Raw genomic sequence first — 26,895 nt, 5'->3', positions numbered from 1 at the left:
CACCTAATTACGAGGAAAGCTAGTCTCCTACGTGATGTCTTCAAGGCTATGTTTGTTTATTAGTGTATCACTGCTAAAATCCATGTTTTCTAAACATACTAATATTTATCTATCAAAAGAAAGAACAACACAATTCAAAGATAATTATCCAATTCAATTATTTTTAATGATGGTTTAATTAATACTCGATTCCGGCTTCTCGCTGATAACACAGACCACTCGTGTGTGCAAGTCTGTTTACTGTCATTATGATATCGAATGCCAGAGTTCAAAATATTTCGCTGGAAACAAGGATCCGCTAATATTTGTCTCTACTTATTCAAGGTATTATTTCATTATTCGCCCTACATTTTCGTTTCATTACTTGTTCAAAATTTAACCATTAATAGATATATACATATTTTTAAGACCATCAAAAAATACATGTATCTTACAACCATACATGGATATGTTTTACAGTTTTTAATAAAAAGAAAAAAATTATGAATGTTCAAAAAATGATTAGAACGAGTAATCCTAAACTCTTAAAAACTTTGTAGCGAAAACTGCTCCCTAAAAAATTAGTAAACAATAATTAGACAAAAACAATATTATACCGCATCCATTTTACATTATCATCCAGTATTGAATCGATTTTCGCCATATCACATCATGGTCATAAAAAATATCTTGAATAATGTATTAGGTAAACATTCAGCTCATTTGAATTTCCGAATTCGATTTAAGTCGGACGTGATCATTGTCTTTAAAATATTCGTCATTGTTCATATGAATCCCCAGCTAGTATAAGATTCATTTATTGTGTAAGCAGCTATCATTGTGAGAAGTCAACAGTCGACTTACTGAAGAGTGCATTTTGTAGAAGCCATGGAGTTCAAGCCTTTCGATGTGGAAAGCTTATGGAAAAGAGCGAATCAGCCAAATTTTTCAAGCCTTGTTTGGGAAGAGTACTTTCTCATTACTAATAGACAGAATCCAGGTACGTGGAAAGCTTTTGAAGTCCTAGGCAATAGAGATAAGAATCGCAGCAACTACATTCCATGTTGGGATAAAACTCGGGTGAGATTATCTCAGAATAAAAATACTCCATCGAGTTACATTCACGCCAACTATGTGAATGGATTCAAAAACAAGAAGAAATTTATCTGTACCCAAGGACCTATGGCTCATACAGTTAAAGACTTTTGGAAAATGGTGTGGATTAAGAATTGTCGTATCATAGTCGTGCTGATAAATTCAGCTGATAATGATAAAGACAATTACTATCAGTACTGGAGTCTTCAAGAAAGGGGTCAAGTGCAAGCCGGACATTACAAAATCAAAACATTGAAAATTAATGTATTACCTACTTTTATTCTGACAGTGTTAAAATTAACTGATGAGCTAACTGGAACATCACGTAATGTCTATCATCTTTTGTACACAAAATGGCCGGAAAATGACTATCCTGACGTAAAAAAGTTTTACCTGTTTGTGCTACAAGTCAACAAAGTGCTTATAACAATTAGACAAATGGCATCGATTTCTCATCAAATTCCACCGGGTCCTGTTGTTGTGCATTGCAGTGCAGGAATTGGACGAACTGGAACTTTCTGCGCGATAGACAATGCTTTGTTCAAATTAGTGAAAACTAAAAAAGTGTCTTTACCTCAAATTGTAACAGAGATCCGGCACCAAAGACACTCAAGCGTTGTTATTCCCGAGCAATATTTTTTTTGCTATCGTGTGCTGATATATTTGGTGTCAATAATGATTAAGAATGAAGTTTTATCGGAATAGAAACCACTATTCGTCATTCGTTTATCATAACCCACCAACGACAAACTCGAAAAGTTCTATTTCCGGCGGCAAATCGAAAAAACAAAGATAACCTTTAACTGTTATTAACAAAAGCAAACTTATTTATCAGAATAATTATCAGCAGTTATATGGAATCATCCTGCAAGTGAGCATTGTCTTTGTGTCTCTCGCTGAGTATAGTTACGATCTAAAATTCTCGTGTTGTTTAGCAGAAATGGAGTTACTATCATGGCTGACCAATGGACTGAAGGAAATATTACTTGAACAAAATAGCGAAGGGGAGAACTTTTTCCATGAGGTGGCGCGCTCTGGAAGTTTCTCACTCTTATCCAGATTTGCCCCTTACGTCCGTGGATTTGATGCTGCGGCAGGTTTGAATACCCGAAATCATAACGGGCAAATGGCCTTACATGTTGCGGCAGTTACCCACGACAAATTATATGCAGTGAAATTGATTCAAGTTCTAAAAGAGTTGGGAGCTGACATCAACGGGCAAGAAGGTGCAGAAGGTAATACTGTTTTGCACTTAGCAGTTTCACAACAAAGATATGAGCTGGCAGAGTGGCTGTCCTTTCAGGAAGATATCGATTTGGAAATTCGCAATAACGACAATCTGACACCCTTGGAAATGGCTAAGAGCAAGAAGGATAAGAAAATGATGAAAATTTTGAAAAACGGTTACAATCAGAGACGCTGATTATTCCAATGAATAAAGCGATGCTTCGTGTATAAATTAGTGGAGTGAAAACATTCTGTTCTTTGTTCTTCCAATTGTGCGCAATTCTTGTAATTAAAGTTGATAAGAAACTTGAGTTTTCATTCTTTACTCAGTCGGCACAATCCTATTCCGAACATTGCCATCTAGCACAGTATTAGGTGACGTAGGACAAGAAAAGTAACAAGAAAATAGAGGTTAATCTGCTTCTAGACCATCAGACTGGAACAGAATATCCAAAAAAAGTAAATACATAAATATATGCTACCATTCGAAGTTCGTATCAGTATCAAAATTCAAATATTGTCTGTTCTGCTATCAGTTAGCTAATACTAATTAGTGTCAACATTGCCTCGAAGTAACAGATAAATGTTATAGTTCATTGTACTGTTTAAAGTACCATTCATAACAATTTCTATAAAGTTTCAATCTTAGTTCATTACACAATCGAGGTATTCATAACTTAGAATGATAAGTGTTCGGTAACTGTCTCATATAAATTTCATATCTAATAGAAATTCTGTTTACAACCATTTACAATAAATTAATAGTCAATATCGCTAGAATTGGCAGCTGCGATTTCATTTTAAGCGAAATGTCAATTCTCGATTCAGTGTCTAATAATTTATTTATCCTTTCGGAGAACTGCCCGGTAAATCAAGCGGGAAAAAACAAATTTATTATAGTTAAATTTGTTAATAGCTAAGTTTATTAATTGGATCCTGGACATATGCGCATAATCTAAATTGGCCTACATGCATACGACGCATGTGTGAAGCAGATGTAACACTTTATCAATCTATTTGAACACCAAAATTCATCAATTTTGTCTCAGCGACCTATATACGTCTCATTCGCACGCGGAGTACAAGCCGTTGGTGCGAGTATAGATGCATACATGCAAGCAAGTTAGGACATGTATTTTTTTGAATCTAGTGTTCATACTATTTATGTTTGTGTGAGTACCAGCTCAAGGCGAAACTGCTAGGCTATAAAAATGTTGTTTACAAAATGCGCTTCATTTGAGACCTAATCGTTATCTACTGAGCTAGTGAGCTCCTGATTTTGCAAAGTGTTTTATTAAGAAATCTAAATCATGCAACATGTGAGTACATAATGAAATGTTTATCCTCTATAGAACCTTACTGGAAATTTTGTGGATATTCAGACTTATCGATGCTCTTTCTCTAGTGAGTTAACCATACCCATACTCTGTTACATCGAAATAAATAATGCACTTGTTAGGCACACGTACATACAAATTTGTAACTTCCATTGGATGGAAGATTGCGTAACGAAAATTTTGAAATATACTTTTCTTCTGCTAAATGAATGTTTTCTTGTTCCAGTCTAATTCTGGTCAGCCAAATGGCGCGATGCGACGAAAAATTGAAATATTCCTAGATAGAATCCAAGTATTTACACAGAGAAAACACGAGTTACTTCGACAACCAGATTCTCCTAATAGACGAAGTGAACTCAGTAGAATAGAAAACGAAATTTCAAGAAATAAAGACGCTTTAACGCGTCTATGCAATAACTAATTAAAGCCCTTTAGATGTTTATATATTGTGACGCAACTTTTATTTATTGTTATTAAAATTTGTTTTCCAAAGTGGAGTTTTATTACCTGCTCATATTATCAGCTGAAATTTTGAGTGCATATTGGTATCAAAATGTAAATATCATTCGAGTCACACTTATCAGCTAACAACTTGTGACAACATTCCTTCAAGGTCACAGACGAATACTATAGTTCACTGTGCTGTGAAGAGACGCATTCTAATAATAGATACATTTCGAACATGGTCAATTTGCATAATTTTGTCCAGAAATCCGCCAAAAAAAATACATTAATATATTCTTCAACGAACAGCCTTTTCAAATCTCCAACTATTGATCTTTTCTTAAATTTCCACTTGACGATCAGTCCTAGTCTAATTTAAGTGAGTTTCTATGGGATTTCAGTACAGATTCATTTAACTCAGACTAGGGACGTTCGTTACCAAGAAAATTTCTAAATCAAAAAATACTTCATGTCAAAGTCGTCAGAACGGAGATTGATCATATCATCGGTCGGTTTTTCGCGCAAAAAGAGTTTGTTCATCAAAAATCAGGGTCAAATTTTGTTTTTTTCTTGTATGCGCACGGACAAAAAACTTGTAAATAATTATACGAATTCTCGGTAATTAACAATTTCTAAATTCCTAAAAAGAGAGTGAATTTGAATAATGACCTAATTGTGATTATTTGCCAAACTAAAAGTGAGTTATTTATATATTTATTTGAAAATATAATAGCTTTTCAAATTTTTAAACAGACTTATTGATCATTAATCGATTGAAGTAATCTAATATATTTTTTGAAAAATTCGATATTGTTTCCTGAAATCTGAGACAATTTTTCGTTCAAATTCTCGATGATGGAACTTCAGTTAGTGTCGGATATTTTTTCGGATTAATTTAAAAATAAACTAGGCTTGCTATTTGTCCGGAAATACTGAAATATTGGATGATTTTGAATCCTAGCCGCCTGAAATTAAATCAAGATTAAATTGAAAATCTTTAAAAAAATCCCGGAGTTTAAATTTTTAAAATGGGCGCCTTACACACTGAGAGAAAAAATCAGTAACTGCAACTACAAAAAAATAGTGATATATGGATACAAATATATTTTCTTAGTTACGATAACAAATCAATTTTAGTTAATATAACAATTAAATTTAGTTGCAGTTACTATTTTGTAGTTAATTCAACGTTTTAACTGTTAATGTAACTGACTAAAAATAGTTATATTTAATTCAAAGCAGTCATTCAAAGAACTAAACCCTAATCGTTAAATCAACTGAGATTTTTTACTAAACATAACGAAATTTTTAAAGTTGCTAAAACTATAAAATAATAGTGAATATTAACATCATTTCATAATTACTTACACAAATAATATTTAGCTACAGTAATTAAAGTAGGATAGTACGGCTAACCATATATATGTAGTTATGAGAACAACTAATTTTTATTTACCAGTGTGATGAAATTATATTTCATCTAACAAAAAAAACTTAGTTGTTGTCTCCATGGAAATTTAGTGGATTTTAAGGAAAAAAAAAATTATTTTTTGTTTACAATGTTAATTTTAATGGTTTGTTAGGTTATTTATTTATTTTTTTTTTTTTGAGGCTTTTAAGTTTATTTCATTTTATGTGATTTTTTTTTTTTTTTTTTTTTTTTTTTTTTTTTTTGTGATGGGAGATGGCTTATGTATATTTTTGTCAAATTTATCTGACACACGCGCTTAAAATTATATTTTTAACAACCTTCCTATGCTTCTTAAATAATTATTTCGCAGTCGCCCTAAGAAGGATTCGAACCTAGCGCCCTACGCACGCAAGACCGACGATGTACCGCTACGCCACACGGCCGATGAGTAGCCATAGACGTTACTTAACTCGTAAGCTAAGCGTACAAGTACTCACTTCGTTACAGCAACAAAATTAATTTAGTTACGGCAACCATTGTTTTCGCTCACAAATTAACCTTCAGGACTTAAAAAAATTCACATATCACGCTAAAAAAAATATATTTTGATTATAAAACAGAAGTTCATGTCACGAAACTCCGAATCGACTGACATACACAAATTTTGGCCAAATTTTTTTGTCTTATAAATTTTGGGCTCAGAAACTTAGAACAATTTAGACTTTTCAGACTTAGAAAAATTTTAAGTTTCGGGACTGAAAAGATTTCGGTGCTCAAAAAAAAAAATAATAATAATAATAATACTTGTCTAACGCAAATTTAACGATTTATATGTAGATCATATCGAAATAATATATTATTTTAACCCCGAAATTTTTTTTAAGTCCCAATTTTAGTTTGATTAAGTACCAAATAATATTTGATTTAACTAGTTAGTATGTGTTGTAACCACTAAACTTTTATTGTAGCGATAACTAAAAATAAATAACAAACTAATTTTAGCTACTTCAACTATTTTTTTTAAGGCATCTGAACAATAAATAATTATCATAACTATTTAAATTAGTTACACCAACTAAATAAAAATACTTGGATAGAACTATGTAAAATGTTTTACCACTACTATTTAAAATTGTTACATCAACAGCGAAAATATAGTGATATACGGATACAACTTTAAAAAATTCATTGAATCAACTATTTCGAAATAGTTAAAAATATATAGTTGCTGCTACGATTTTTTTTAGTTAGATTGAGTACCAAAAAATATTTGATTCAACTAGTTAGTATTTGTTATGACTACTAAACTTTTATTGTAGCGATAACTAATAATAAATAAATAACAAAATAATTTTAGTTACTTCAACTATTTTTTTAAAGTCATTTGAATAATAAATAATTCGCGTTACTAAAACCAAAAGGGCGTATCTCAAAATATACGCCCTTTTGGTTCTGCAGAACCAAATTTTTTCATTTTTCAATCAAGGTTTCATTTTCTATTTCCTGTTTTTTTTTTTCTTTTTATTTTCAAAAATCAATTGCCGTTGTTCTTGAGAATTGTTATGGTTTTAGAATACCAATATATTGAAGTGTTTAATGACCTAAATCATTTTTGTGCATCAGGCACAGTCCCACAAAAATATTATCAATATTATTAAAGATTAATTTTCAGCGATGGTAATAGTTTATAAATTTTTTTATTATTGTCAAGTTATGTTCTAAAAAAAATTAAAAAAATTTTTTTTTTTATACTCTTAGGTACAGATGATCCTGACGATGGAGATGGTATAGGACTAAAACCCTGATGAATTTATTTTTTTTCTATTTTTTATTTGTTCTTTCACTTAAATAAATATTTGTCCATATAAATTAAAGTGTGGAGTGATAATTTTTATTACCCTGGCAATTTTTTTTCTTACTCTTACCTATAATTGATAATAAATCGAAAAAACAGGATACGCCCTTATGATTTAAAAAAAATTTTTTCTTAAAACCAAAAAGGCGTAAAACAAAAAAAAAATTTCTTTCGTTTTTTCAATAGATTCTAATGTTGTCAACATTTTTACATTGATTGGAGCAAAAAAGTTTTTTTATACGCTCTTTTGGTTCTGCAGAACCAAAAGGGCGTATATTTTGAGATACGCCCTTATGGTTTTAGTAACGCGATATGTATTTTTATTTTATTATATAAAGATGACAAAAATAATTCATTTTATTTTATTTTTAAAATCAGCCCTCAATAAAAATTATTTTGTTTTCAGGATTTCGTAACCCTACAGCTATTTTTTATGACTATTAAATAAAAATATTATCTGTGTAAGCTATAAAAAAAAAGTTCTAAAAAAACAGTGTAACACAATTTTCTTAATTTTTATTTATTATTATTTACACGATCTATGATTCATATTCACATGACTTTTTTTGAGCTACGATAAAAAAATATTTCAAGAGATACTAACAAAAAAATATAGATGAGTTTAAGTATTAAAATTATTGTGGAACTTTTTTAATTCCATTTATTTGTTTATCATTTTTCTTGTGAAAATTATGATTCGTAGTTAATACGAGTATATTTTATTTCAATTAGAAAATTTATTCAAATTAGTAAAAAAAATGTTACATTTTTTTATAGGTCAATAAAAAATAAACTTATTGTTTCTTCCCTAAAACAAAAAAAAATATTTATTGTTATGATTTTTTATATACAAGAATATCACGTCTAGTATTTATCAAAGACCACATTAAGATTAAGGTGACACGCCGATGAATTTAATTGGTTCGAGCCAAAATCATTAAGAATTTTCGATAAGAATTTGAAAAACAATATTTATTGTTAAAGAATTTTTTCAAGGCTGATAAACACGGTATACATATGCCCTATAAATATATAAGGACCGTGTTCTAACTTGACCACATCGAAAAACTCTCAAAGCTGCATTTCTCGTTTATAATTTTTTAACAAATTTACATCAACTTGCTACTTGTTCCTCGGTAAGTATTTTATAAAACCAATATTAATAAATTACTGAAGCATCTTGTGATCCCTGATCAAGAAAAATTATTTGAAATGATTTACAACAATTTGAATTGGATAATATATAGATGTACACTTAGCATGGAAAAAATCATTTTTCTAAATCAGGAATTCAGATATCACTTTTGTGGCAAATCTATAACAATCAATTTCTGAGTATTTTCTTTGGTTGATCCTTCGTTAAACTGATGTATTATGAGATAGTTATCTTGAATCGATGAATATTTATTTATTCATAATAAATTGCGCTTGGAAAATTCTTTAGAAATATTATTTTTATTGTCAGTTGGATATTTCAAGGGTAAATCAAAAGATGTCCATAAGATTTTTACTGACTCTGTTTGCTGTTTGTCTGTTGGCTGTCAGCAGTTTTGCCTATGATTCAGCAAACAATTGCGCCGAAGCAGGTGAAAATGTAAGTTACATATCATACTGTATTTTCTAAAATATTATTATTTATATCTTAAATTATATTATAAACATAGTCAATGTAGAATCTTGTTCTAAAGTGAATACTATAAAATTTCATTTCACTCAGGAAATAAAATGTTTTTTTTTTTTAAATTTCATATACTGGTTACTTTCAAGAGCAAATTATTTTTTAAAAATAAAATTATAATCATAGCTTGACATATAATGTCGGAAAAACATAACAAACTGATCTAGAGTCATAACTAAAAATTTTTTTAGGCTTGGTTCGATCTATAGAACATCGAGTATCCCAACTCTTTCTGGTGCCGTAACACCAAATAGGTAAAGCGTAATTAATATAACTGGGAATTATAATTTATTTAATACGGTGTCGGGATAATAATAAAATAGGCTGCTTTAACTAATGGTTTATTTCTGATATATATATATATATATATAAAAAGATAAAAATAAAACCACTTTCAATTAACATTTCCACTGTCTTGCTCTCTATAACTCTGCGGTGATGGTTTAGTCGCTCGCGGATTCCTGTGTACGTGGGACCAGATATTAAATCTCCTCAATCTACAACGAGTAATTTTTCAACTCATTCCACGCAAAGCAACCATTCTACAATTTCAACTGACTCCACTGGGTATGCCTGATCTGTCGCTAGTTTGTCATGTCCGTTTTCTTTCCTTGCATCATAAACTGCACCGATATTATTATTATTTTTCCAAAAACCAAAAAAAAAGTACCGTTTTAATGAGTGCCAGCACAATTCCTTTACCCACTTTCAAATTATCAAATTATTTTTATTTAAAACAACCTCCGACTTTTATTATTATTTGTTTTTTTTTTTTTTTTTTTTTTGTATTTACCCTTACTGTTTATTTATCTAAATATCTATTTTATTTTGCTTTGAAATAATACTAACTCTCATAAATATATATCAGGGGCAGCTCTGTCTGTACCAGTTCAGCAACTAACTATTCATCAGCTATTAAATATGCTAGGTAACTAGCATCTGTCATTCATTGTTTAAATATTTACAAAATAATCATTTTTCAATTTTATGTCACGTAATCTAGCGATCCGTGGTCTAATTTTTAGTCACAATTTAAAAAATTTAGTTAAAGTAAAATTGACACTGAAATAATAATTTCTTAAAGTAGAAATTTAAATTTAAAAATGATTATTTTGTTTGCTTTATAAATAAATGCTTATAAAAATAGCTTGTAGAAAAATGTGATTGTCAAGAGTCTAAATGTCAACTGTAGTTTATCTTGGTGTAAATAATAATTCATTTATAAAAATTACTAATTATTATACTTAAATTATCTTAGGACACGAACACCTTCCAGTGGTTCATCGACGCCCTTGCCACCGGCGTCAAAATTATCGCGCAAACCTTCAGGAGCTTCAGATACTTCAGTCTCAGCTCTTCCAGTTTCATCACGCAAAGGAACCAAACCCACGGCCATTGATCAGAGAGCTCCATTTAGATTGTAATTAAAATTTAAAACTAAAAAAAAACTTTAAATCGTTTACGCGAGACGTATGTTTATATTATCATAAAAAATTATCACAAATATCGTGTTTATAAATTAAAAAAAAAAAAAAAAAAAAAAAAAAACTAGATTATCTTTGATCGAGCTTTTCATACTGTTTTTAATCAAACGCAATGCCAGTAATTATTAAGAGCATCGCTAATAAATTGTTTACATTGTCTAAAAAAAAAAAAAAAACTAAAAAAAAATATTTAAAACGTAATTTAAAAAAAAAAATATCGAAAAATAGAATTAACATATTTAAGTGTAGTGAAAATAATTTAAAAAATTATTAAAATTTCTATTTATCAAGCAAGTTTATTAAAATATATAAACTAACTTACATATTAATTAATATTGAGCCTCGTCTGACGAAATTATAAAAAATTTAACGTTACTAAGTGACAACAGATTTATAAATAAATAAACTATTGTATAATATGATTTATTGGTCACAGAGATGAACTAAAGTCAGTTAATTAAAATATAAATAATAATAAATTTTTAAAATAAACTAACAAGTGTTCCTAATAGTACCGAATTTTCGTTACCGAACGAAATTAGTTCGTACAAACAAGCTAAAAAAGAAAAACAGTCTCATTACACATTTGAATGCCATTTACATAAATAATATTTATAATTATCATTTATTAAATATTTAATTGTGTAATTAATTTACTTTTACTTAAAATAATTATTTGTTTAATCTTTATACTAAAACTTTGTTCCTAATTTTTTTTTCATATATTAAAAATTAAATTTAAATGTAATTGTAACTTTGAAAAGAGATTTTCTACGCGCGGGTACTGATCCGGTTCGGGGAAAAAAAAACATCAAAGGGCAGACCCGCGCGTAGACTTCTGTAATTTTTGTTGTAAGAAAATTAATATTTACCATTACCTATTAATTTTTTATTGGAACAATTATGATCTGATAATAAAAAAAGTTGAACTAATACGCGAGGTTGCGCTTAAGTTTAATGTTTTATTATTTTTTTTTTAAATAAAATGTAATAATACCAATTGTCCTAAAAATTAAGAGCTAGAATATATAAGTGTTTACATATTAACAAAATTGTTATTATTAAGTACTTTTTATTTTTGATTCTTTGCTGTCACGGACTAGAACATTTGCAATTTAAATTTATTATTTTTTTTTTTTATTTTTTCTAGTGTTTTTCTAAAAAAATGCAAATGCTCAATCGTGAAATATTTATTTGAAAGTTACTATTATAATTATTATTATTATTGAAAAGAGAATTGAGTAAAAGATAATGAAGAGAGAACGTATTATGTAAATATTGGTTTGTTCTCTTGTTTGAATAAATAAAAAATCCGCTGATTAATAAATAAATTGTATGAGAAATAGGGGTTAAATATTTTATTATTAGCGGAAGTGTAGGAAAATGAAAGAAAATCAAAGTTAGTTTTACATTTATGTGGCACAAATGTAAACTGATATTTTTTGTTGATTTAATTATTTTTTTTTTAATTAGATATTTTGTAAGTTTTTAAAAAACTGCGAAGAACATAATAAATTAAGTGCGACAAAATAAAAAAAAAAAGTAAATAAAACAAATAAGTCTGAGGTAATGCCTCTTAATCGTTAATTAATGAAGAAAAAAATATTTAAAAGACATTTATAATTCTTTTATATTAATTATTTAAAAAATGCAACTAATATAATAAATATATATAAATAAAAAAATTCCTCATTTTTACTTATTAATTTTTCTAATACGATTAATGTATTAACATTGTTATAAAAGATTTATGTTTTGCCTTATTGTAAAATTATGTATCGTTTCTAATACGCTGTGAAAATATACATATAGATATATATATTTAAACCAATTGTATAGAAATATTTATTCTTAATTTATTTACGGCAGTAAAATTGAACTAAAAATGAACTTACCTTAGACTAAATTCTTCATTTCCGCAACGTATTGGACAGCAGCTTAAGTTCTAAATATAAAACTAATTTCTTATAAACTAAAGTCTTAATTATCTATTAATGGGAATATTTAAAAAAAAAAAATTGGTATTCGTTTGATTGTTCTTTATTAAAAAATACAAACATCATTGAATTTATTGAGAAGTGATAAAAGCCTTGAAAATAAATATATACAAATTTATAAATAAATAAAAATAATAATCAAGCAGCCAAACATCTGATCTCTGAAGTATTACGATGTGTCATTTCAGGAACCCTAGGGGGTACAACAATTGGGTCCCTGAAATGTTTTTTGAACCAACATATCAATGCATCAAGATTATTGAACACTTGGTTGCGATATTTGAATCCCTGTGAGATAACAGTAACATACTCATGGTAACATCTTAATCGAGGCACGTACGACAGTAAAAATTTACCAGGATAATTTTTCGAAGCCGAAAAAATGTATGGAATACTAGCAGGATTTTTTCTCTTCTGTTCCTTCAATATTTGCTCAGCCTTTTCTTTGAATCCAAGAACCTCAGGGTGATAGTACTTAAATTTAAGTATTTCTACGACATTACTAGCCATTACGTTGACATATCTCGCAAGTATTTCATCCAGGTCTTCAAATTTTTCAGTGCCGATCCACAAACTTCGTCCCAATGAAAAAGAATTTGATTTATCTGTTTCAATTACATCAATGTACTGATAAATGTCATCAGTTACTTTCCAAGTGACTGTTAAATGATCGATTCCTTTGCTGCTGGGTCTGATAATAGCTTCCCCTTGATCCATAGTCTTCATCATCTTCTCAGCTTCAGCGAAACTTATATTGTGAAATGACGGATGGACAATAAGACGTGTAGTATAAATCGGCTGTTTACTTTTCCTGCTGTTTTGTTCTGCTCTTTTATCTTCTTCTTCAGCCTCTGTGTCGTAGTATAAGTCCTTAGCAGGTCGCCAGGTATTATTTACGTCAGCAAGATCGCTGCTTTTACTGGAACATTCGCTGCCGAATTGGTCTACATCAATTTTGATAATACGACAAGCTATCACTTGTTGGATATGCACCCGATCCTGAGGATTCGCGACATAATTATCAGATATATTTGTAGAATTAAGGTATCCAGACACTCCATTGTCCAAACGAAGTCTAACGCCGACAGCTTTTCCTGGACAAGATCCCGTGTCAAAATGATTCCATACTTCAGTGAGTTCAAGAAAATCATCCTTGGAACAGAATGGACACTTCCAGAGTCCAGTATCGTTATTTTTAACGGGATGTGCTTGATCCAGTTGTGTAACTTTGGGTTTTTTGAATCTGAACCCAATAACTGTTGCCTGGACTAGTTTGCCGACGTAAAAAGTTTCTTGAGTCTCTTTGGTCAATAGAGTAAACATTTCTTCAGGAGATGGAGATTTATAGGGCACTCGTAGATCTTTGTAGCGGTAAGTTAATTCAGTTTGGATGTCATAGAGAGTAGTAATTTTATTTCCAAAGCCTTGTCTCTCTAACTCGACAGCAAAAGCTTCGAGATCTAATTCCTGAAGCTTGTAGGGAGTTTTTATTATCTCTTCGATAGCTGTACCTGGATCTGCATTTTTGACCCCGTATTCCAGAGCATCGACGGCCATTTTACGCGCCCACTCGTACGTTTCTGGATGAATTCTCGTGCTGTCCAACACCTCAATGTAGATATCTGAGTTGTCGTCGAGAGTAGCCGTGTCTATTTTTATAAATCCAGCGCAATTCATAAAAACTTTAGGTCCCATATGGCACACAGTCACCAAATGAGTACGATTTTCCAATTTATTTTTTTTGCTTTTCAGTATTTTCAATAGAACCTGACTTTTTCTGGGGCCTAATCCACAAACGAATTGTAATAAATTTTTATTGTAAACTTTATTGCTGCTCAAGTCGACACCAATTTCATTGACTCTGTTGATAAATTCAGTATACAAGTCCACCAAAAGCTCTTCTTTTGAAAGTAAATCTTGAAGGGGATGGAATTTCAAGCAGAGCAAGTCTTCATCTGGATTACAAAGCTGCGAAAATTCCCCGAGAGGATTTTGTAGACGTCGCGCAAGTGAAATCGATTCTCTCAGTAGTGGAGGGAAGTCGCGGAATTCAGCTACTCCTCTATTGCTAGTAGAAAATAACTTTGCTACATTAGAGTCACATATTTCAACTTGTATAGCAGGATACTGTTTTTTGACAGCAAGCTTTGCCAAGCATTCCCTGATGTCATTGGAAATTGTTTGAGCATCTCTGGATTCACCGCCAATTACTACAATATGAGGCTTATTTTTGCTGATAAAATTTCGCAGAGAAAGTAAATCAGCTTCTTTGAGACGTCTTTCGTTTTGGTTAAAACTATTCTTACGTTTTAACAAATGAGGCAATTTTAAAAAGTCAACGCATTCACCATCCGGAGCGACGATTGAAGCAAACGCAGCTTGATTGACATCTGGAACATAAGCGATTCCCATTGACCTGATGCCTTCTCCAGTGTTCCAAGCTTCGTCATCTTGGCCATGAAATTTGCATGTGTAGGGAGCAAATTTTATCCAGTTGAATAATTTGCGACAGCACAAGTACGTGATGGATTCCTTTGCTTCAGCGGTGATATTAGCTCTTAATTCATTCTTCAAATCTGGTATAACATATTTTTTAAAAGCCAATTCTACACTACCAGTACGTAAATCATTCCAGTCTTGGACATTTCTGTTGAATTCATCTTTGATGTATAGCTGCTTGAATTCACTGATAAAGTCTGAGCCGACAATGCCTTTAACGGTTTCGCTGAATGTGATCGTTATCAAACCGTCAGCTTCAGCAGTCGATAACTTGAGCCACATATGATCAACAAGTTCACGAACTGGTTTGTCCTTCAAGTACTTCATGGTATAGATCGGATGACTTTCATCTATTCCTCTGATTCCTTTTTTAGTCGGGCGTACTGACAGCTTAGCACGATCCATGTAAATTTCACGAGCGCATTTTCGTACAATTGGTTCACGTGCCAGTTGGATGGCCACCATGTGCTGAACAGCTTTCAGAACTTCTTCTGTGGACTGGAAACTTCCCCCGAGATAGTCTTGCGCCACTACATCAGGATGAACTGGATGTTGATTGACTTCATGACGCTGATAATTGTCTTGTAAATTTTCAGCAAAGTGTTCAGGAGTGAGACCAAACTTTTTAGCAAAACTGCTGAGCCCGGCGCGGACATAAAGTGCGTAAGGTCCACTTCTGACGGCCTGCTTAAGAGTACAGTCATTTTTTTCAGTCTCTTCAGCATCTTGATCCCCAAGCGATGGATCTTCACTATTTTCTTCAGCCTCCAAAAGATGTTGTTGACGTTTCCTATTTTTTTCCTGTCGAGCTTCCATCTCCTTCTGTCTCAAGATTTCCTTCATTCGCGGAATGTCGCGACTGTAGTAGAGCATGAAATGATTATAAACGTCATTTCTCTCTTCGTTTGTTTGGACGTTCTTCAATCGCTCGATATCTTCGTCTTTGATAATCCGAATCTCATCTGGAAGTGACGCGTCAGGATTCTTCATTAATTCGTCCAATTGAAAATCTCTCATATTTTCAAACAACCTCAGCAATTTTTGTTTTCTCTGGTACAATTGACACCACTTAGCATCGAACTTGTACACTTTCCACAAATCATCGATATTTAATTCTGGTTTCACTAGTTCCTTGCGGTAAAAAGCTATAAAAGGAACTTCAAAGTTTTGATTGCGCATCAAATTCAATGCATTCTTTATTTTCTTCACCGTTTCTGGTCCTTTAGATCCAAAATTATTCATACCGCCTGAACAATCCGTAACTTGTTGCAAAATTTTTCGTTGTGTGAATGCATGCTTATAAATCCACTCTGCCTCTTCATCAAGCTCGTTGGAACCTTCAGGTACAGGAGTAATCGGCGTTGAGCGTAACTGCATTCTTTCAGGAATGTCCTTACAACGGATCTCATGATCTAGGTCCGTATAGAATGAGCGTTTTAAATCACTAGGCTCGTATATTTGGAAAATATTTTTGCCTGTAGGTTTTCTTGTACTCCTCTCATCTTCAGCTTCCTCATCTTCGTCTTCTGGAAACATGTCATCGTCGTACTGGTGTTGTACGGTGTCATAATCAAAGTCAACACCAAATATTTCCCTGGCCTGGTCCAGAGCTGAATCGCCTGCAGAAACATATTTCCTCTTGGGTATGGGCTTGTCATCATTGTCAACAATGAAATCATCTTCTGATGGAACACTTTGATCATCGTCGTCAAGATTGGATCCCTGATGCTCCGATTCGCGACTGGGACTTTGATTTTGAGTATCCTAAAATTTTTAATTATAAATTTGAATCCATGAAATAATTAAATAAAGTAAATTAAAATAATTATTATAGAAACTAAAATACTTACATCATCAATGCCATTTTCAAATAATTCATTAGCAATAGATTCTTTCTCAGTCCTTCCATTTTCGTCATCTTCGTCGTCAGATCCACCGGCTGGCATCTGCTTCAAACGTTTGAATCGTCGACGGTCAACAGTAATGCCCAAGTTTTCTTCAATCAAATCATAATCATCGTCCTCCAAACGATCATCAAAGTCATCGTCGTCGTCATGACTTTTCTTTCTTTTACTCCCGTTGACTTCATCGTCGGCTCCGTCACTTTTCTCATTTCCGCTGTTACGGCTTTCATCGTCGTCGTCACAACTTTTTCGTCTTTTACTACCGTTGACTTCTCCATCGTCGTCACTTTCCTCACTACTACTGCTACTGCTACTGCTACTGCTACTGCTACTGCTACTGCTACTGCTACTGCTACTGCTTTCATCATCATCTCCGTCACTTTCGCTGCTACTGCTTTCATCGTCGTCGCTTTCTATCACGTTATTCTTAAATCTCCTGTTTTCAACTTCTTCATACTCTTCAGTGTTCTTTAACTATAAATTAATAAAATAATATTTATTAAAAATAGTTTTCATTTTAAAAAATCACATTTCAAAAAGTCGCACCAAAAAAAAATTAATCTATTCACTTAAATTAAAAATTTATTTGACAATATTTAATTCAAAATAATTATTTGATCCACATTAAATTCAAAATTTGACTTAAATTATTTCGCGTTACTAAAACCATAAGGGCGTATCTCAAAATATACGTCCTTTTGGTTCTGCAGAACCAAAAGGGCGTATAAAAAAACTTTTTTGCTCCAATCAATGTAAAAATGTTGACAACATTAAAATCAATTGAAAAAACAAAAGAAATTTTTTTTTTCGTTTTACGCCTTTTTGGTTTTAAGAAAAAATTTTTTTTAAATCATAAGGGCGTATCCTGTTTTTTCGATTTATTGTCAATTATAGGTAAGAGTAAGAAAAAAAATTGCCAGCGTAATAAAAATTATCACTCCACAATTTAATTTATATGAACAAATATTTATTTAAGTAAAAAAACAAATAAAAAATAGAGAAAAAATAAATTCATCAGGGTATTAGTCTTATACCATCTCCATCGTCAGAATCATCTGTAGCTAAGAGTATGAAAAAAATTTTTTTAATTTTTTTTAGAACATAACTTGACAATAATAAAAAAATTTATAAACTATTACCACCGCTGAAAATTAATCTTTAATAATATTGATAATATTTTTGTGGGACGGTGCCTGATGCACAAAAATGATTTAGGTCATTAAACTTGCTTCGATATATTGGTATTCTAGAACCATAACAATTCTCAAGAACAGCGGCAATTGATTTTTGAAAATAAAAAGAAAAAAAAAACAAGATACAGAAAATGAAACCTTGACTGAAAAATGAAAAAATGCACCTTTGAAAAATTGAACAATCTAAATGTGCATTTTTTAATTTGATTAAATTTAATTTCACAGCACTCATAGAATTTAGAATTTTTTAGATGAATTTTTTTCGTTCTTGAATGATACATATTTTTTACATCAATTGTTGAATTAAAAAAATTTTGAGAAACTTAAGATTCGATCAAAATTAAATAAAGAAATTTGGTTTTTTATTTAAATAAATATTTGTTCAGATAAATTAAGTTGTGGAGTGATAATTCTTATTACCCTTGCAATTTTTTTTCTTACTCTGACCTATAATTAATAATAAACCGAAAAAATAGGATACGCCCTTATGACTTTAAAAAAATTTTTGCTTAAAACCAAAAGGGCATAAAACAAAAAAATTTTTTTTTTCGTTTTTTCCATAGATTTTAATGTTTTCAATATTTTTACATTGATTGGAGCAAAAAAAAAATTTTATACGCCCTTTTGGTTTTAGTAACGCGATTTTTAAAAAATAAATAAAGAAAAAAAACTTACGAAATTCATTTTTGCAGCAATAATTTTTTGATGTAGATATTTTCAAAAAAAAACACAAGTAACTTCTGTAACTACTATCAACTTAGATGTTAGAATAGTAACTTCTGTAACAATTATCAATAAGATAAAGTGTGATCGTGATCCTCAAAAGAGTACAGGACAACTAAACTGCATCAAGGTGCGAGTTGCACTTCAAATACCCAGCAAGTCTTTTTCGTTTAAAGATCCAAATTAAGGTAGAAGGGACACTTCTTACAAGTTCATTGGTCAGATGAATTTTACAAAATTTATGTGAATCTCATTAGTTACTTTAGAATAATGGTAACTCTAAGGAGACTGTGTATATTACAAAGAACAAACATTACGGCAGACTGGGTAATTACGCAGGTAATGAACTCATGACCCCTTGTACTGAATGAACCCTTACTTATTTATCTTAAGTGTTTTTAATCCTATAATGACTAAGAGTTTGTCTATCCTTAATTAGATAACCATTGGAGTTTATTATGTCGGTACTTAAATATTTTGTCCCTCAGGTGTGAAAAGGAAATAAATCACTAATTTACGTCTCAGACAAGACGAATGGGAATTTTTTTATAGCAGAAGAGATTATTGGGATTATACGAGTATTTAAAATAAATAAATTACAAAATATGAGTGTTATTTAATTTTTAAGTTATCTTAATATATCAGGATATTTAGAGAAAAAAAAATAATTATTCTCCGTAAAATAATATTTTATATTTTTTCGTTTAATAGTAATGTTAAAAGGTAAATTTAAAATGTATGTTTTCTATTAAAAAAAAATAAACCATTTTCTAGTGAATTTTTATGATTACTTGGATCGGTCTCAGGACATCTTTGACGTCATGTAGCCTAAGTGCTGTACAAATTGAAGACAATGTGTTTTCACTTGAAGACAAATATACATATATATATTTATTTTAGAAAACAGGAAAAAAAGATTTTAGGTCACACTGTAGAATAATTTTAGAAAATGTCAGTCTTAAGATTGGGCGGTCTTAAAAAAATTTTCGAATTTAACATTTCGCGTTACTAAAACCAAAAGGGCGTATCTCAAAATATACGCCCTTTTGGTTCTGCAGAACCAAAAGGGCGTATAAAATTTTTTTTTTTGCTCCAATCAATGTAAAAATATTGAAAACATTAAAATCTATGGAAAAAACGAAAAAAAAAATTTTTTTGTTTTATGCCCTTTTGGTTTTAAGCAAAAATTTTTTTAAAGTCATAAGGGCGTATCCTATTTTTTCGGTTTATTATTAATTATAGGTCAGAGTAAGAAAAAAAATTGCAAGGGTAATAAAAATTATCACTCCACAACTTAATTTATCTGAACAAATATTTATTTGAATAAAAAACCAAATTTCTTTATTTAATTTTGATCGAATCTTAAGTTTGTCACAATTTTTTTAATTCAACAATTAATGTAAAAAATATGTATAATTCGGGAACGAAAAAATTCTAAATTCTATGAGTGCTGTGAAATTTAATTTAGTCAAATTAAAAAAATGCACATTTAGATTGTTCAATTTTTGAAAGGTGCATTTTTTCATTTTTCAATCAAAGTTTCATTTTCAGTTTCCTGTTTTTTTTTTTTTCTTTATATTTTCAAAAATCAATTACCGTTGTTCTTGAGAATTGTTATGGTTCTAGAATACCAATATATCAAAGCAAGTTTAATGACCTAAATCATTTTTATGCATCAGACACCGTCCCACAAAAATATTATCAATATTATTAAAGATTAATTTTCAGCGATGGTAATAGTTTATAAATTTTTTTATTATTGTCAAGTTATGTTCTAAAAAAAATTAAAAAAATTTTTTTCATACTCTTAGCTACAGATGATTCTGACGATGGAGATGGTATAGGACTAATATCCTGATGAATTTATTTTTTCTCTATTTTTTATTTGTTTTTTCACTTAAATAAATATTTGTTCATATAAATTAAATTGTGGAGTGATAATTTTTATTACGCTGGCAATTTTTTTTCTTACTCTTACCTATAATTTATAATAAATCGAAAAAACAGGATACGCCCTTATGATTTTAAAAAAATTTTTTCTTAAAACCAAAAAGGCGTAAAACAAAAAAAAAAATTTCTTTCGTTTTTTCAATAGATTCTAATGTTGTCAACATTTTTACATTGATTGAAGCAAAAAAGTTTTTTTATACGCCCTTTTGGTTCTGCAGATCCAAAAGGACGTATATTTTGAGATACGCCCTTATGGTTTTAGTAACGCGAATTATCATAACTATTTAAAATAGTTACAACAACTAAATAAAAATAGTTGGATACAACCATGTAAAATGTTTTACCACTACTATCTGAAACTTGTTACATCAACAGCAAAAATATAGTGATATACGGATACAACTTAAAAAAAATCGTTGAATCAACTATTTCGAAATAGTTAAAAGTATATAATTACTGCTACGATTTTTTTTAGTTGAATTGAGTACCAAATAATATTTGCTTCAACTAGTTAGTATTTGTTGGGACTAATAAACTTTAATTATAGCGATAACTAAAAATAAATAACAAACTAATTTCAGTTACTTCAACTATTTTTTTATAGTCATCTGAATAATAAATAGTTACAATAACTATTTGAATTCGTTACACTAACTAAATTTAAATAGTTGTCTCTTTTTAGTTATGGCAACTACTGAGATTTCTTTCAGTGCAGAACAAAATTCAAAATTATAAAATCTGTTTATTATTAAGAGCTAGACAATATCGAGTTTGAAGCTGTAATATTTCGCGTTACTAAAACCATAAGGGCGTATCTCAAAATATACGTCCTTTTGGATCTGCAGAACCAAAAGGGCGTATAAAAAACCTTTTTTGCTTCAATCAATGTAAAAATGTTGACAACATTAGAATCTATTGAAAAAACGAAAGAAATTTTTTTTTTGTTTTACGCCTTTTTGGTTTTAAGAAAAAATTTTTTTAAAATCATAAGGGCGTATCCTGTTTTTTCGATTTATTATAAATTATAGGTAAGAGTAAAAAAAAAAATTGCCAGCGTAATAAAAATTATCACTCCACAATTTAATTTATATGAACAAATATTTATTTAAGTGAAAAAACAAATAAAAAATAGAGAAAAAATAAATTCATCAGGATATTAGTCCTATACCATCTCCATCGTCAGAATCATCTGTAGCTAAGAGTATGAAAAAAATTTTTTTAATTTTTTTTAGAACATAACTTGACAATAATAAAAAAATTTATAAACTATTACCATCGCTGAAAATTAATCTTTAATAATATTGATAATATTTTTGTGGGACGGTGTCTGATGCATAAAAATGATTTAGGTCATTAAACTTGCTTTGATATATTGGTATTCTAGAACCATAACAATTCTCAAGAACAACGGTAATTGATTTTTGAAAATAAAAAGAAAAAAAAAAAAACAGGAAACAGAAAATGAAACTTTGATTGAAAAATGAAAAAATGCACCTTTGAAAAATTGAACAATCTAAATGTGCATTTTTTTAATTTGACTAAATTAAATTTCACAGCACTCATAGAATTTAGAATTTTTTCGTTCCCGAATTATACATATTTTTTACATTAATTGTTGAATTAAAAAAATTGTGACAAACTTAAGATTCGATCAAAATTAAATAAAGAAATTTGGTTTTCTATTCAAATAAATATTTGTTCAGATAAATTAAGTTGTGGAGTGATAATTTTTATTACCCTTGCAATTTTTTTTCTTACTCTGACCTATAATTAATAATAAACCGAAAAAATAGGATACGCCCTTATGACTTTAAAAAAATTTTTGCTTAAAACCAAAAGGGCATAAAACAAAAAAATTTTTTTTTTCGTTTTTTCCATAGATTTTAATGTTTTCAATATTTTAACATTGATTGGAGCAAAAAAAAAAATTTTATACGCCCTTTTGGTTCTGCAGAACCAAAAGGGCGTATATTTTGAGATACGCCCTTTTGGTTTTAGTAACGCGATTTGTTATGCCTGAATAAAAATGTAATTTTTAGTATAAGTAAAAAATTTCATTATGATACGGAAAATTGTGTTTCCACTTGGCGACAAGTTGTCATCAATTGCTGTGCTCGCAACGAATTGCAGGAATTTCGCGGTCCAGTTTAAGCTGAAAGTTTCAGACGAAGAGGCTACCGAGGATTCTAAATTTATCCCACCATGTTGATGTCTCTGTAGAGGATCTACTTAATGATTCATCATCAGCTGCCACGCAGTGGTCCACCATTCATTGGCCAGGCGCCAACCAATCCCCAGTGGCCAATCCATGAAGCTTTATCGAAATTAGTTCACTCGGAGGTGTACTAGCTTCCCAGTAGAGACAGACGAGATATTTTCCCCCTCCCCGCATTACGCTCCATTCTATTTCACCATAGGAAGGGGAAGATACCCCATTACCTGGCTCTGCACCCTCCACTATAGAACTTCAGTTACTTGCTTTACCTCGGTCAAGTTACAGTGTCCTTTCAAACTCTAATTAGTTCTGCCGTCAGCTATTTTTCGTACAAAGTTTAAACTCTACAATTATAAACTCAACCGGACTAGTGTCTTAATATATAGCTCTACAAACCAGTGTATTGCAAAATGAAAGACTCCAAGCCATTCAGATACGACCAAGACTTACTCAAAAATTTGTTGGGAAATGACTATAGCAAATTTGAAAAAAAGTTAAAGTGTATTCCAACTATAACTGAAAATATTCTGCTGACTGAACCCATATACTCATCAGTAAGTGCTTCAATATCATTACCGTACCAGCAATCGGACCTTGTCGACAAGAAATCAAAGTTGAAACTCAATCGCAGTCGATTTCGGCCATATCAACTCTCCAAAAAGACGGTTTTGAAGTCAAACAATTCACCCGAGATCATTGTCTTAGATCCGGATGTTGAATTCACCAAGTCTCCGTTATTCGACTTGTTGACCGAATTAGTTGAGCCGACAAGTTTACAGCCGCAGCAGAATATCATTCGGTTCAAGTTGTCTCCGAAACAAGCTGAGGAAATTTCCAACTCACGGTCCCAGTCCGGGGATACAGGATTCTCCGTTCAAGTGCAAATTCGTTTGTGTAAACTGGACCCATCAGCCAAAGAACACGATGACTTTATTCCTTTGGGCATTAGACTGATGATCAACGAACAAAATATTGAATTTAGTGATTTATTAACTGACGATTCCGCAGGACTCCTGCCCCAGAAGTTCAAGCCAATCGATATCACATCTCGAATTGAAGTGTCACCAGTTGAAAATGTCGTGAAAATAAACATACCAGCAGATGCGAATACATATGTCGCGGTTATCAATCTTGTCCGTAAGAAGACCAGCGCGGAATTATTCGACCAATTGAAGTCTAAGGCTGGTTTGGATTCGAATCATACGAGGGAATTTATCAAGGGAATATTGGATGAAGATCAAGACATCAAGGACTTTGCTGCTGTTTCATTGATAATGTCTTTTGTCTGTCCGCTTGGGAACAAGAGAATCCGTGACCCCTGCCGAGGATTTTTTTGTACGCACATTGAGTGTTTTGACGCGTCAGCATATTTACAAGCTAATGAAGCTCATGGCACCTGGGAATGTCCAGTCTGCAACCGGCCAGCGGGGTTTGAAAGCCTCATTATTGACAATTACTTTAGTGAGATATTATCTTCAGGTAAACTACAGCCTAATGTTTGTGAAATAATATTTTTCGAAGATGGTACCTGGGATAATTACGTTCCGGCTTTTATTCAATCGGATTCTGAAGAAAGTAATAAAGGGTCTGAAGAAATGACATCAGAAACAGATAACTCTATTGATGAGGACGATGAATTGTTTTCGAGATTATCGGCGTCCTCAAACAAATCGGGCGACGACTTCGATGACCTGTTTTCGGCTTATGCAGATTACATCGATAAGGGAATAACCGAAATACTTAGAGAAACTCAGTGTGTTTGAAATGCAAGAGTATATTTTAAAATTATGTACATATTTTAATTAACTATTTTTTTAATAAATTTTATAGAAAAGTATACTAATAATCAATATTTTTATAAACTTTAAATAATCTTATTTTTACTAGTAATTTTTAAATTATAATTAATTATAACTAACGTAAGTTTTTTTTTATTTATTTAAGAAGCGCATATATTTATATATATATGAACATATATTTATATATTGGAGTAAGTGAAGGAATAGAGAATTAAAAGAGCTTTCACATGAATACCCACATGCTATATTTTATATAAATTATTTTTTACATATATTCATATATATATATAAATTTATGTAAAAAAATTATAGTAAATAAAAACGGATTGTGGGTACTCATTTCAAAGCAAATTTAATGTTCTCTCGAGTAAAATAAAATATATGTGTATGACATTTATTTGTATTAGTTACCGTAGCTTTACTTATAAAACAGCTGTCATATTTTATTTTATTATTTTTCATGTGTCTACTGAATTCTGAAGATGACTACGTCATCAGTCTCGACAGATTACCTAGTTAGCCAGTTACCTAATTTGCTTCTCAGAATTATTTTATTCAAATATTATTTTTCTTTACCAGACATTTTACAGCGTTGCCATTATTTAGAAACTTTTCATTTAAATCCCACTCAACACTCGTCATAAAAATTTATCAAGAACACGATACTTTTTTTTTACTCAAATTAAAATAATTTTTTTTTTATTTAAATTAATAAATTCTTATTCCAATTAATAAATCAAATTTTGGAAAATTACTTGAGAATAATAATGTAGACTTCGTAATATCTTTTGAATGTTTCAACTAAAAAAAAAAACTCCTCAAAATAAATTGAGGTAATTAACTAATTATAGGAATAGTAATTAATGAATAATTATAAGTGCTAACAATAATTAATTTTTCATTGTTTATTATTTAACATTTTGTTTTTTTTTTTGTATTCATTCTATAGCCTAAGATCTATTAATTAATTTTAATAGAATTAAAATAGTGATAAATTTATATAGTTCTCCAGCTATATCTACATTCCACTGGTTGACTTTTGTAATAATTGAGCAAATCTAGTTGTTATCAGCAACGAGACATCAATAAATCGGTCGACGCAATTATTTAAACATGTTTCTGTTTTACCATCGAGTTTTGTTCCTGGTTTGTCGACGCATTTTTCCCAGCAGAAATCATTGAATTCATGAATCTGTAATTAAAAATTAAACGATAATTTATTTGCAATAATTAATATTAATTACAAAATTATAAATAAACTGTACATATATTTATATATTTACATGATATATAAATATATATAATTTCACTAACTATGAATTAATTAATATAACAATTAATATATAAGATTTAGATAGAATTTGAATTTAAAGCTCCGTAGGTCTGGAATAATTTTACAAAATATTCCGCGGACTTAAGTAATTTTTTTTTTCAAGAAAAAAAGAGAAAAAATTTTAATAATGTATAAAAACTAAACTAATAAATTTATGAATTAGAGTTTTTCAATCTATACCTCAGCTAAATGTAACTGTGCTCTTCTTCTTTTCATTTAATGCTTAAACTATTTTTTTTTACTAATTAATAAAATTTGAATACCGTCATTACAATTTATAGTGATTGAATATTTTTAAAAAGTCGGAGGTATTGATTGAAATAATTAAATAATTAAAATAATTAACCTGTGCAGTAAGTTGCGCTTTCTGTTTCTCCATCATTAAAAATTCATTGAGTTCATTATCAACTCCTGGTTTTTTTGGTTCTTCAAAACTTGTGTTTCCAAATAAATCACTCATTTTTATTTCCTTATTATTTTTTAAATAAATAATTAACGAAAAATTATGCCGCTAAATTCCAACCTAAAATAAAATATCAATAATTAAATATATAAAAATATAAACAATAATTATTATTATTATTATTAATATTGTATAGAAATTGTAAAAAATTGTAATTATCTTACAAATTGTCACTGTTTCAAAATTAATTTAAATAAAATTATAAATTTACTTTAAGAATGATGAAATTTATTTCAAAATGTGGACCAACTTAACCTCTAAAATTTATTAAGGCAAATTTACAATCACGAGCAGTGAATTTTTATTGAA

General features: G+C 30.0%; 5 protein-coding genes across 6 annotated transcripts; 3 read left to right on the top strand and 2 right to left on the bottom strand.

Moving 5' to 3' along the window:
- The first annotated feature begins 6 nt into the window (after positions 1-6).
- Positions 7-1,779, top strand: LOC103571327 (tyrosine-protein phosphatase non-receptor type 9). Its single transcript, NM_001414881.1, has one exon. It carries the CDS (start codon positions 868-870, stop codon positions 1,777-1,779), a length of 912 nt encoding a protein of 303 aa, NP_001401810.1. The 5' UTR covers positions 7-867.
- Positions 1,780-2,014: 235 nt separating this feature from the next.
- Positions 2,015-2,497, top strand: LOC103571326 (nuclear factor NF-kappa-B p105 subunit). The gene has a single exon (NM_001414882.1). The coding sequence runs from the start codon at positions 2,015-2,017 to the stop codon at positions 2,495-2,497; it is 483 nt and encodes a 160-aa protein (NP_001401811.1).
- Positions 2,498-12,645: 10,148 nt separating this feature from the next.
- LOC128667640 (transcription elongation factor SPT6-like) lies at positions 12,646-17,953 on the bottom strand. The gene is made up of 4 exons (XM_053738573.1): positions 17,945-17,953; positions 17,249-17,384; positions 16,857-17,179; positions 12,646-16,770 (listed from the first exon to the last, which is right to left on the bottom strand). The coding sequence occupies exons 1-4, from the start codon at positions 17,951-17,953 to the stop codon at positions 12,646-12,648; spliced, it is 4,593 nt and encodes a 1,530-aa protein (XP_053594548.1).
- Positions 17,954-23,401: 5,448 nt separating this feature from the next.
- LOC103572571 (E3 SUMO-protein ligase PIAS1) lies at positions 23,402-24,754 on the top strand. The gene has a single exon (XM_008551216.1). The coding sequence runs from the start codon at positions 23,402-23,404 to the stop codon at positions 24,752-24,754; it is 1,353 nt and encodes a 450-aa protein (XP_008549438.1).
- Positions 24,755-25,680: 926 nt separating this feature from the next.
- On the bottom strand, positions 25,681-26,875 carry LOC103572520 (mitochondrial import inner membrane translocase subunit Tim8). Of its 2 annotated transcripts, none has more exons than XM_053738748.1 (3): positions 26,798-26,875; positions 26,470-26,646; positions 25,681-25,982 (listed from the first exon to the last, which is right to left on the bottom strand). In XM_053738748.1, the coding sequence occupies exons 2-3, from the start codon at positions 26,581-26,583 to the stop codon at positions 25,809-25,811; spliced, it is 288 nt and encodes a 95-aa protein (XP_053594723.1). In that variant the 5' UTR covers positions 26,584-26,646; positions 26,798-26,875; the 3' UTR covers positions 25,681-25,808. The 2 variants fall into 2 exon arrangements, with proteins under 2 accessions (XP_053594723.1, XP_014294998.2); XM_014439512.2 differs by having other exon boundaries at positions 26,751-26,858.
- Between the last annotated feature and the right edge of the window lie 20 nt (positions 26,876-26,895).

Source organism: Microplitis demolitor, chromosome 4 (assembly GCF_026212275.2).
Source record: "Microplitis demolitor isolate Queensland-Clemson2020A chromosome 4, iyMicDemo2.1a, whole genome shotgun sequence".
In the NCBI taxonomy this organism is placed as follows: Eukaryota; Metazoa; Arthropoda; class Insecta; order Hymenoptera; family Braconidae; genus Microplitis; species Microplitis demolitor.
The sequence above is the reverse complement of the archived record's forward strand: the minus strand, read 5'-3'. Positions and strand labels throughout refer to the sequence as shown.

Excerpts from the sequence above, each read along its gene's own strand:
- LOC103571327 (NM_001414881.1), top strand. The coding sequence starts at position 868 with ATGGAGTTCAAGCCTTTCGATGTGGAAAGCTTATGGAAAAGAGCGAAT.
- LOC103571326 (NM_001414882.1), top strand. The coding sequence starts at position 2,015 with ATGGAGTTACTATCATGGCTGACCAATGGACTGAAGGAAATATTACTT.
- LOC128667640 (XM_053738573.1), bottom strand. Across the intron at positions 17,180-17,248 it reads CAGTAGCAGTAGCAGTAGCA|TCAACGGTAGTAAAAGACGA; the intron begins GTAGCAGTAGCA and ends ACGATGGAGAAG. Across the intron at positions 16,771-16,856 it reads TTGAAAATGGCATTGATGAT|GATACTCAAAATCAAAGTCC; the intron begins GTAAGTATTTTA and ends TAAAAATTTTAG.
- LOC103572571 (XM_008551216.1), top strand. The coding sequence starts at position 23,402 with ATGAAAGACTCCAAGCCATTCAGATACGACCAAGACTTACTCAAAAAT.
- LOC103572520 (XM_053738748.1), bottom strand. The coding sequence starts at position 26,583 with ATGAGTGATTTATTTGGAAACACAAGTTTTGAAGAACCAAAAAAACCA. Across the intron at positions 25,983-26,469 it reads AAGCGCAACTTACTGCACAG|ATTCATGAATTCAATGATTT; the intron begins GTTAATTATTTT and ends TTTTAATTACAG.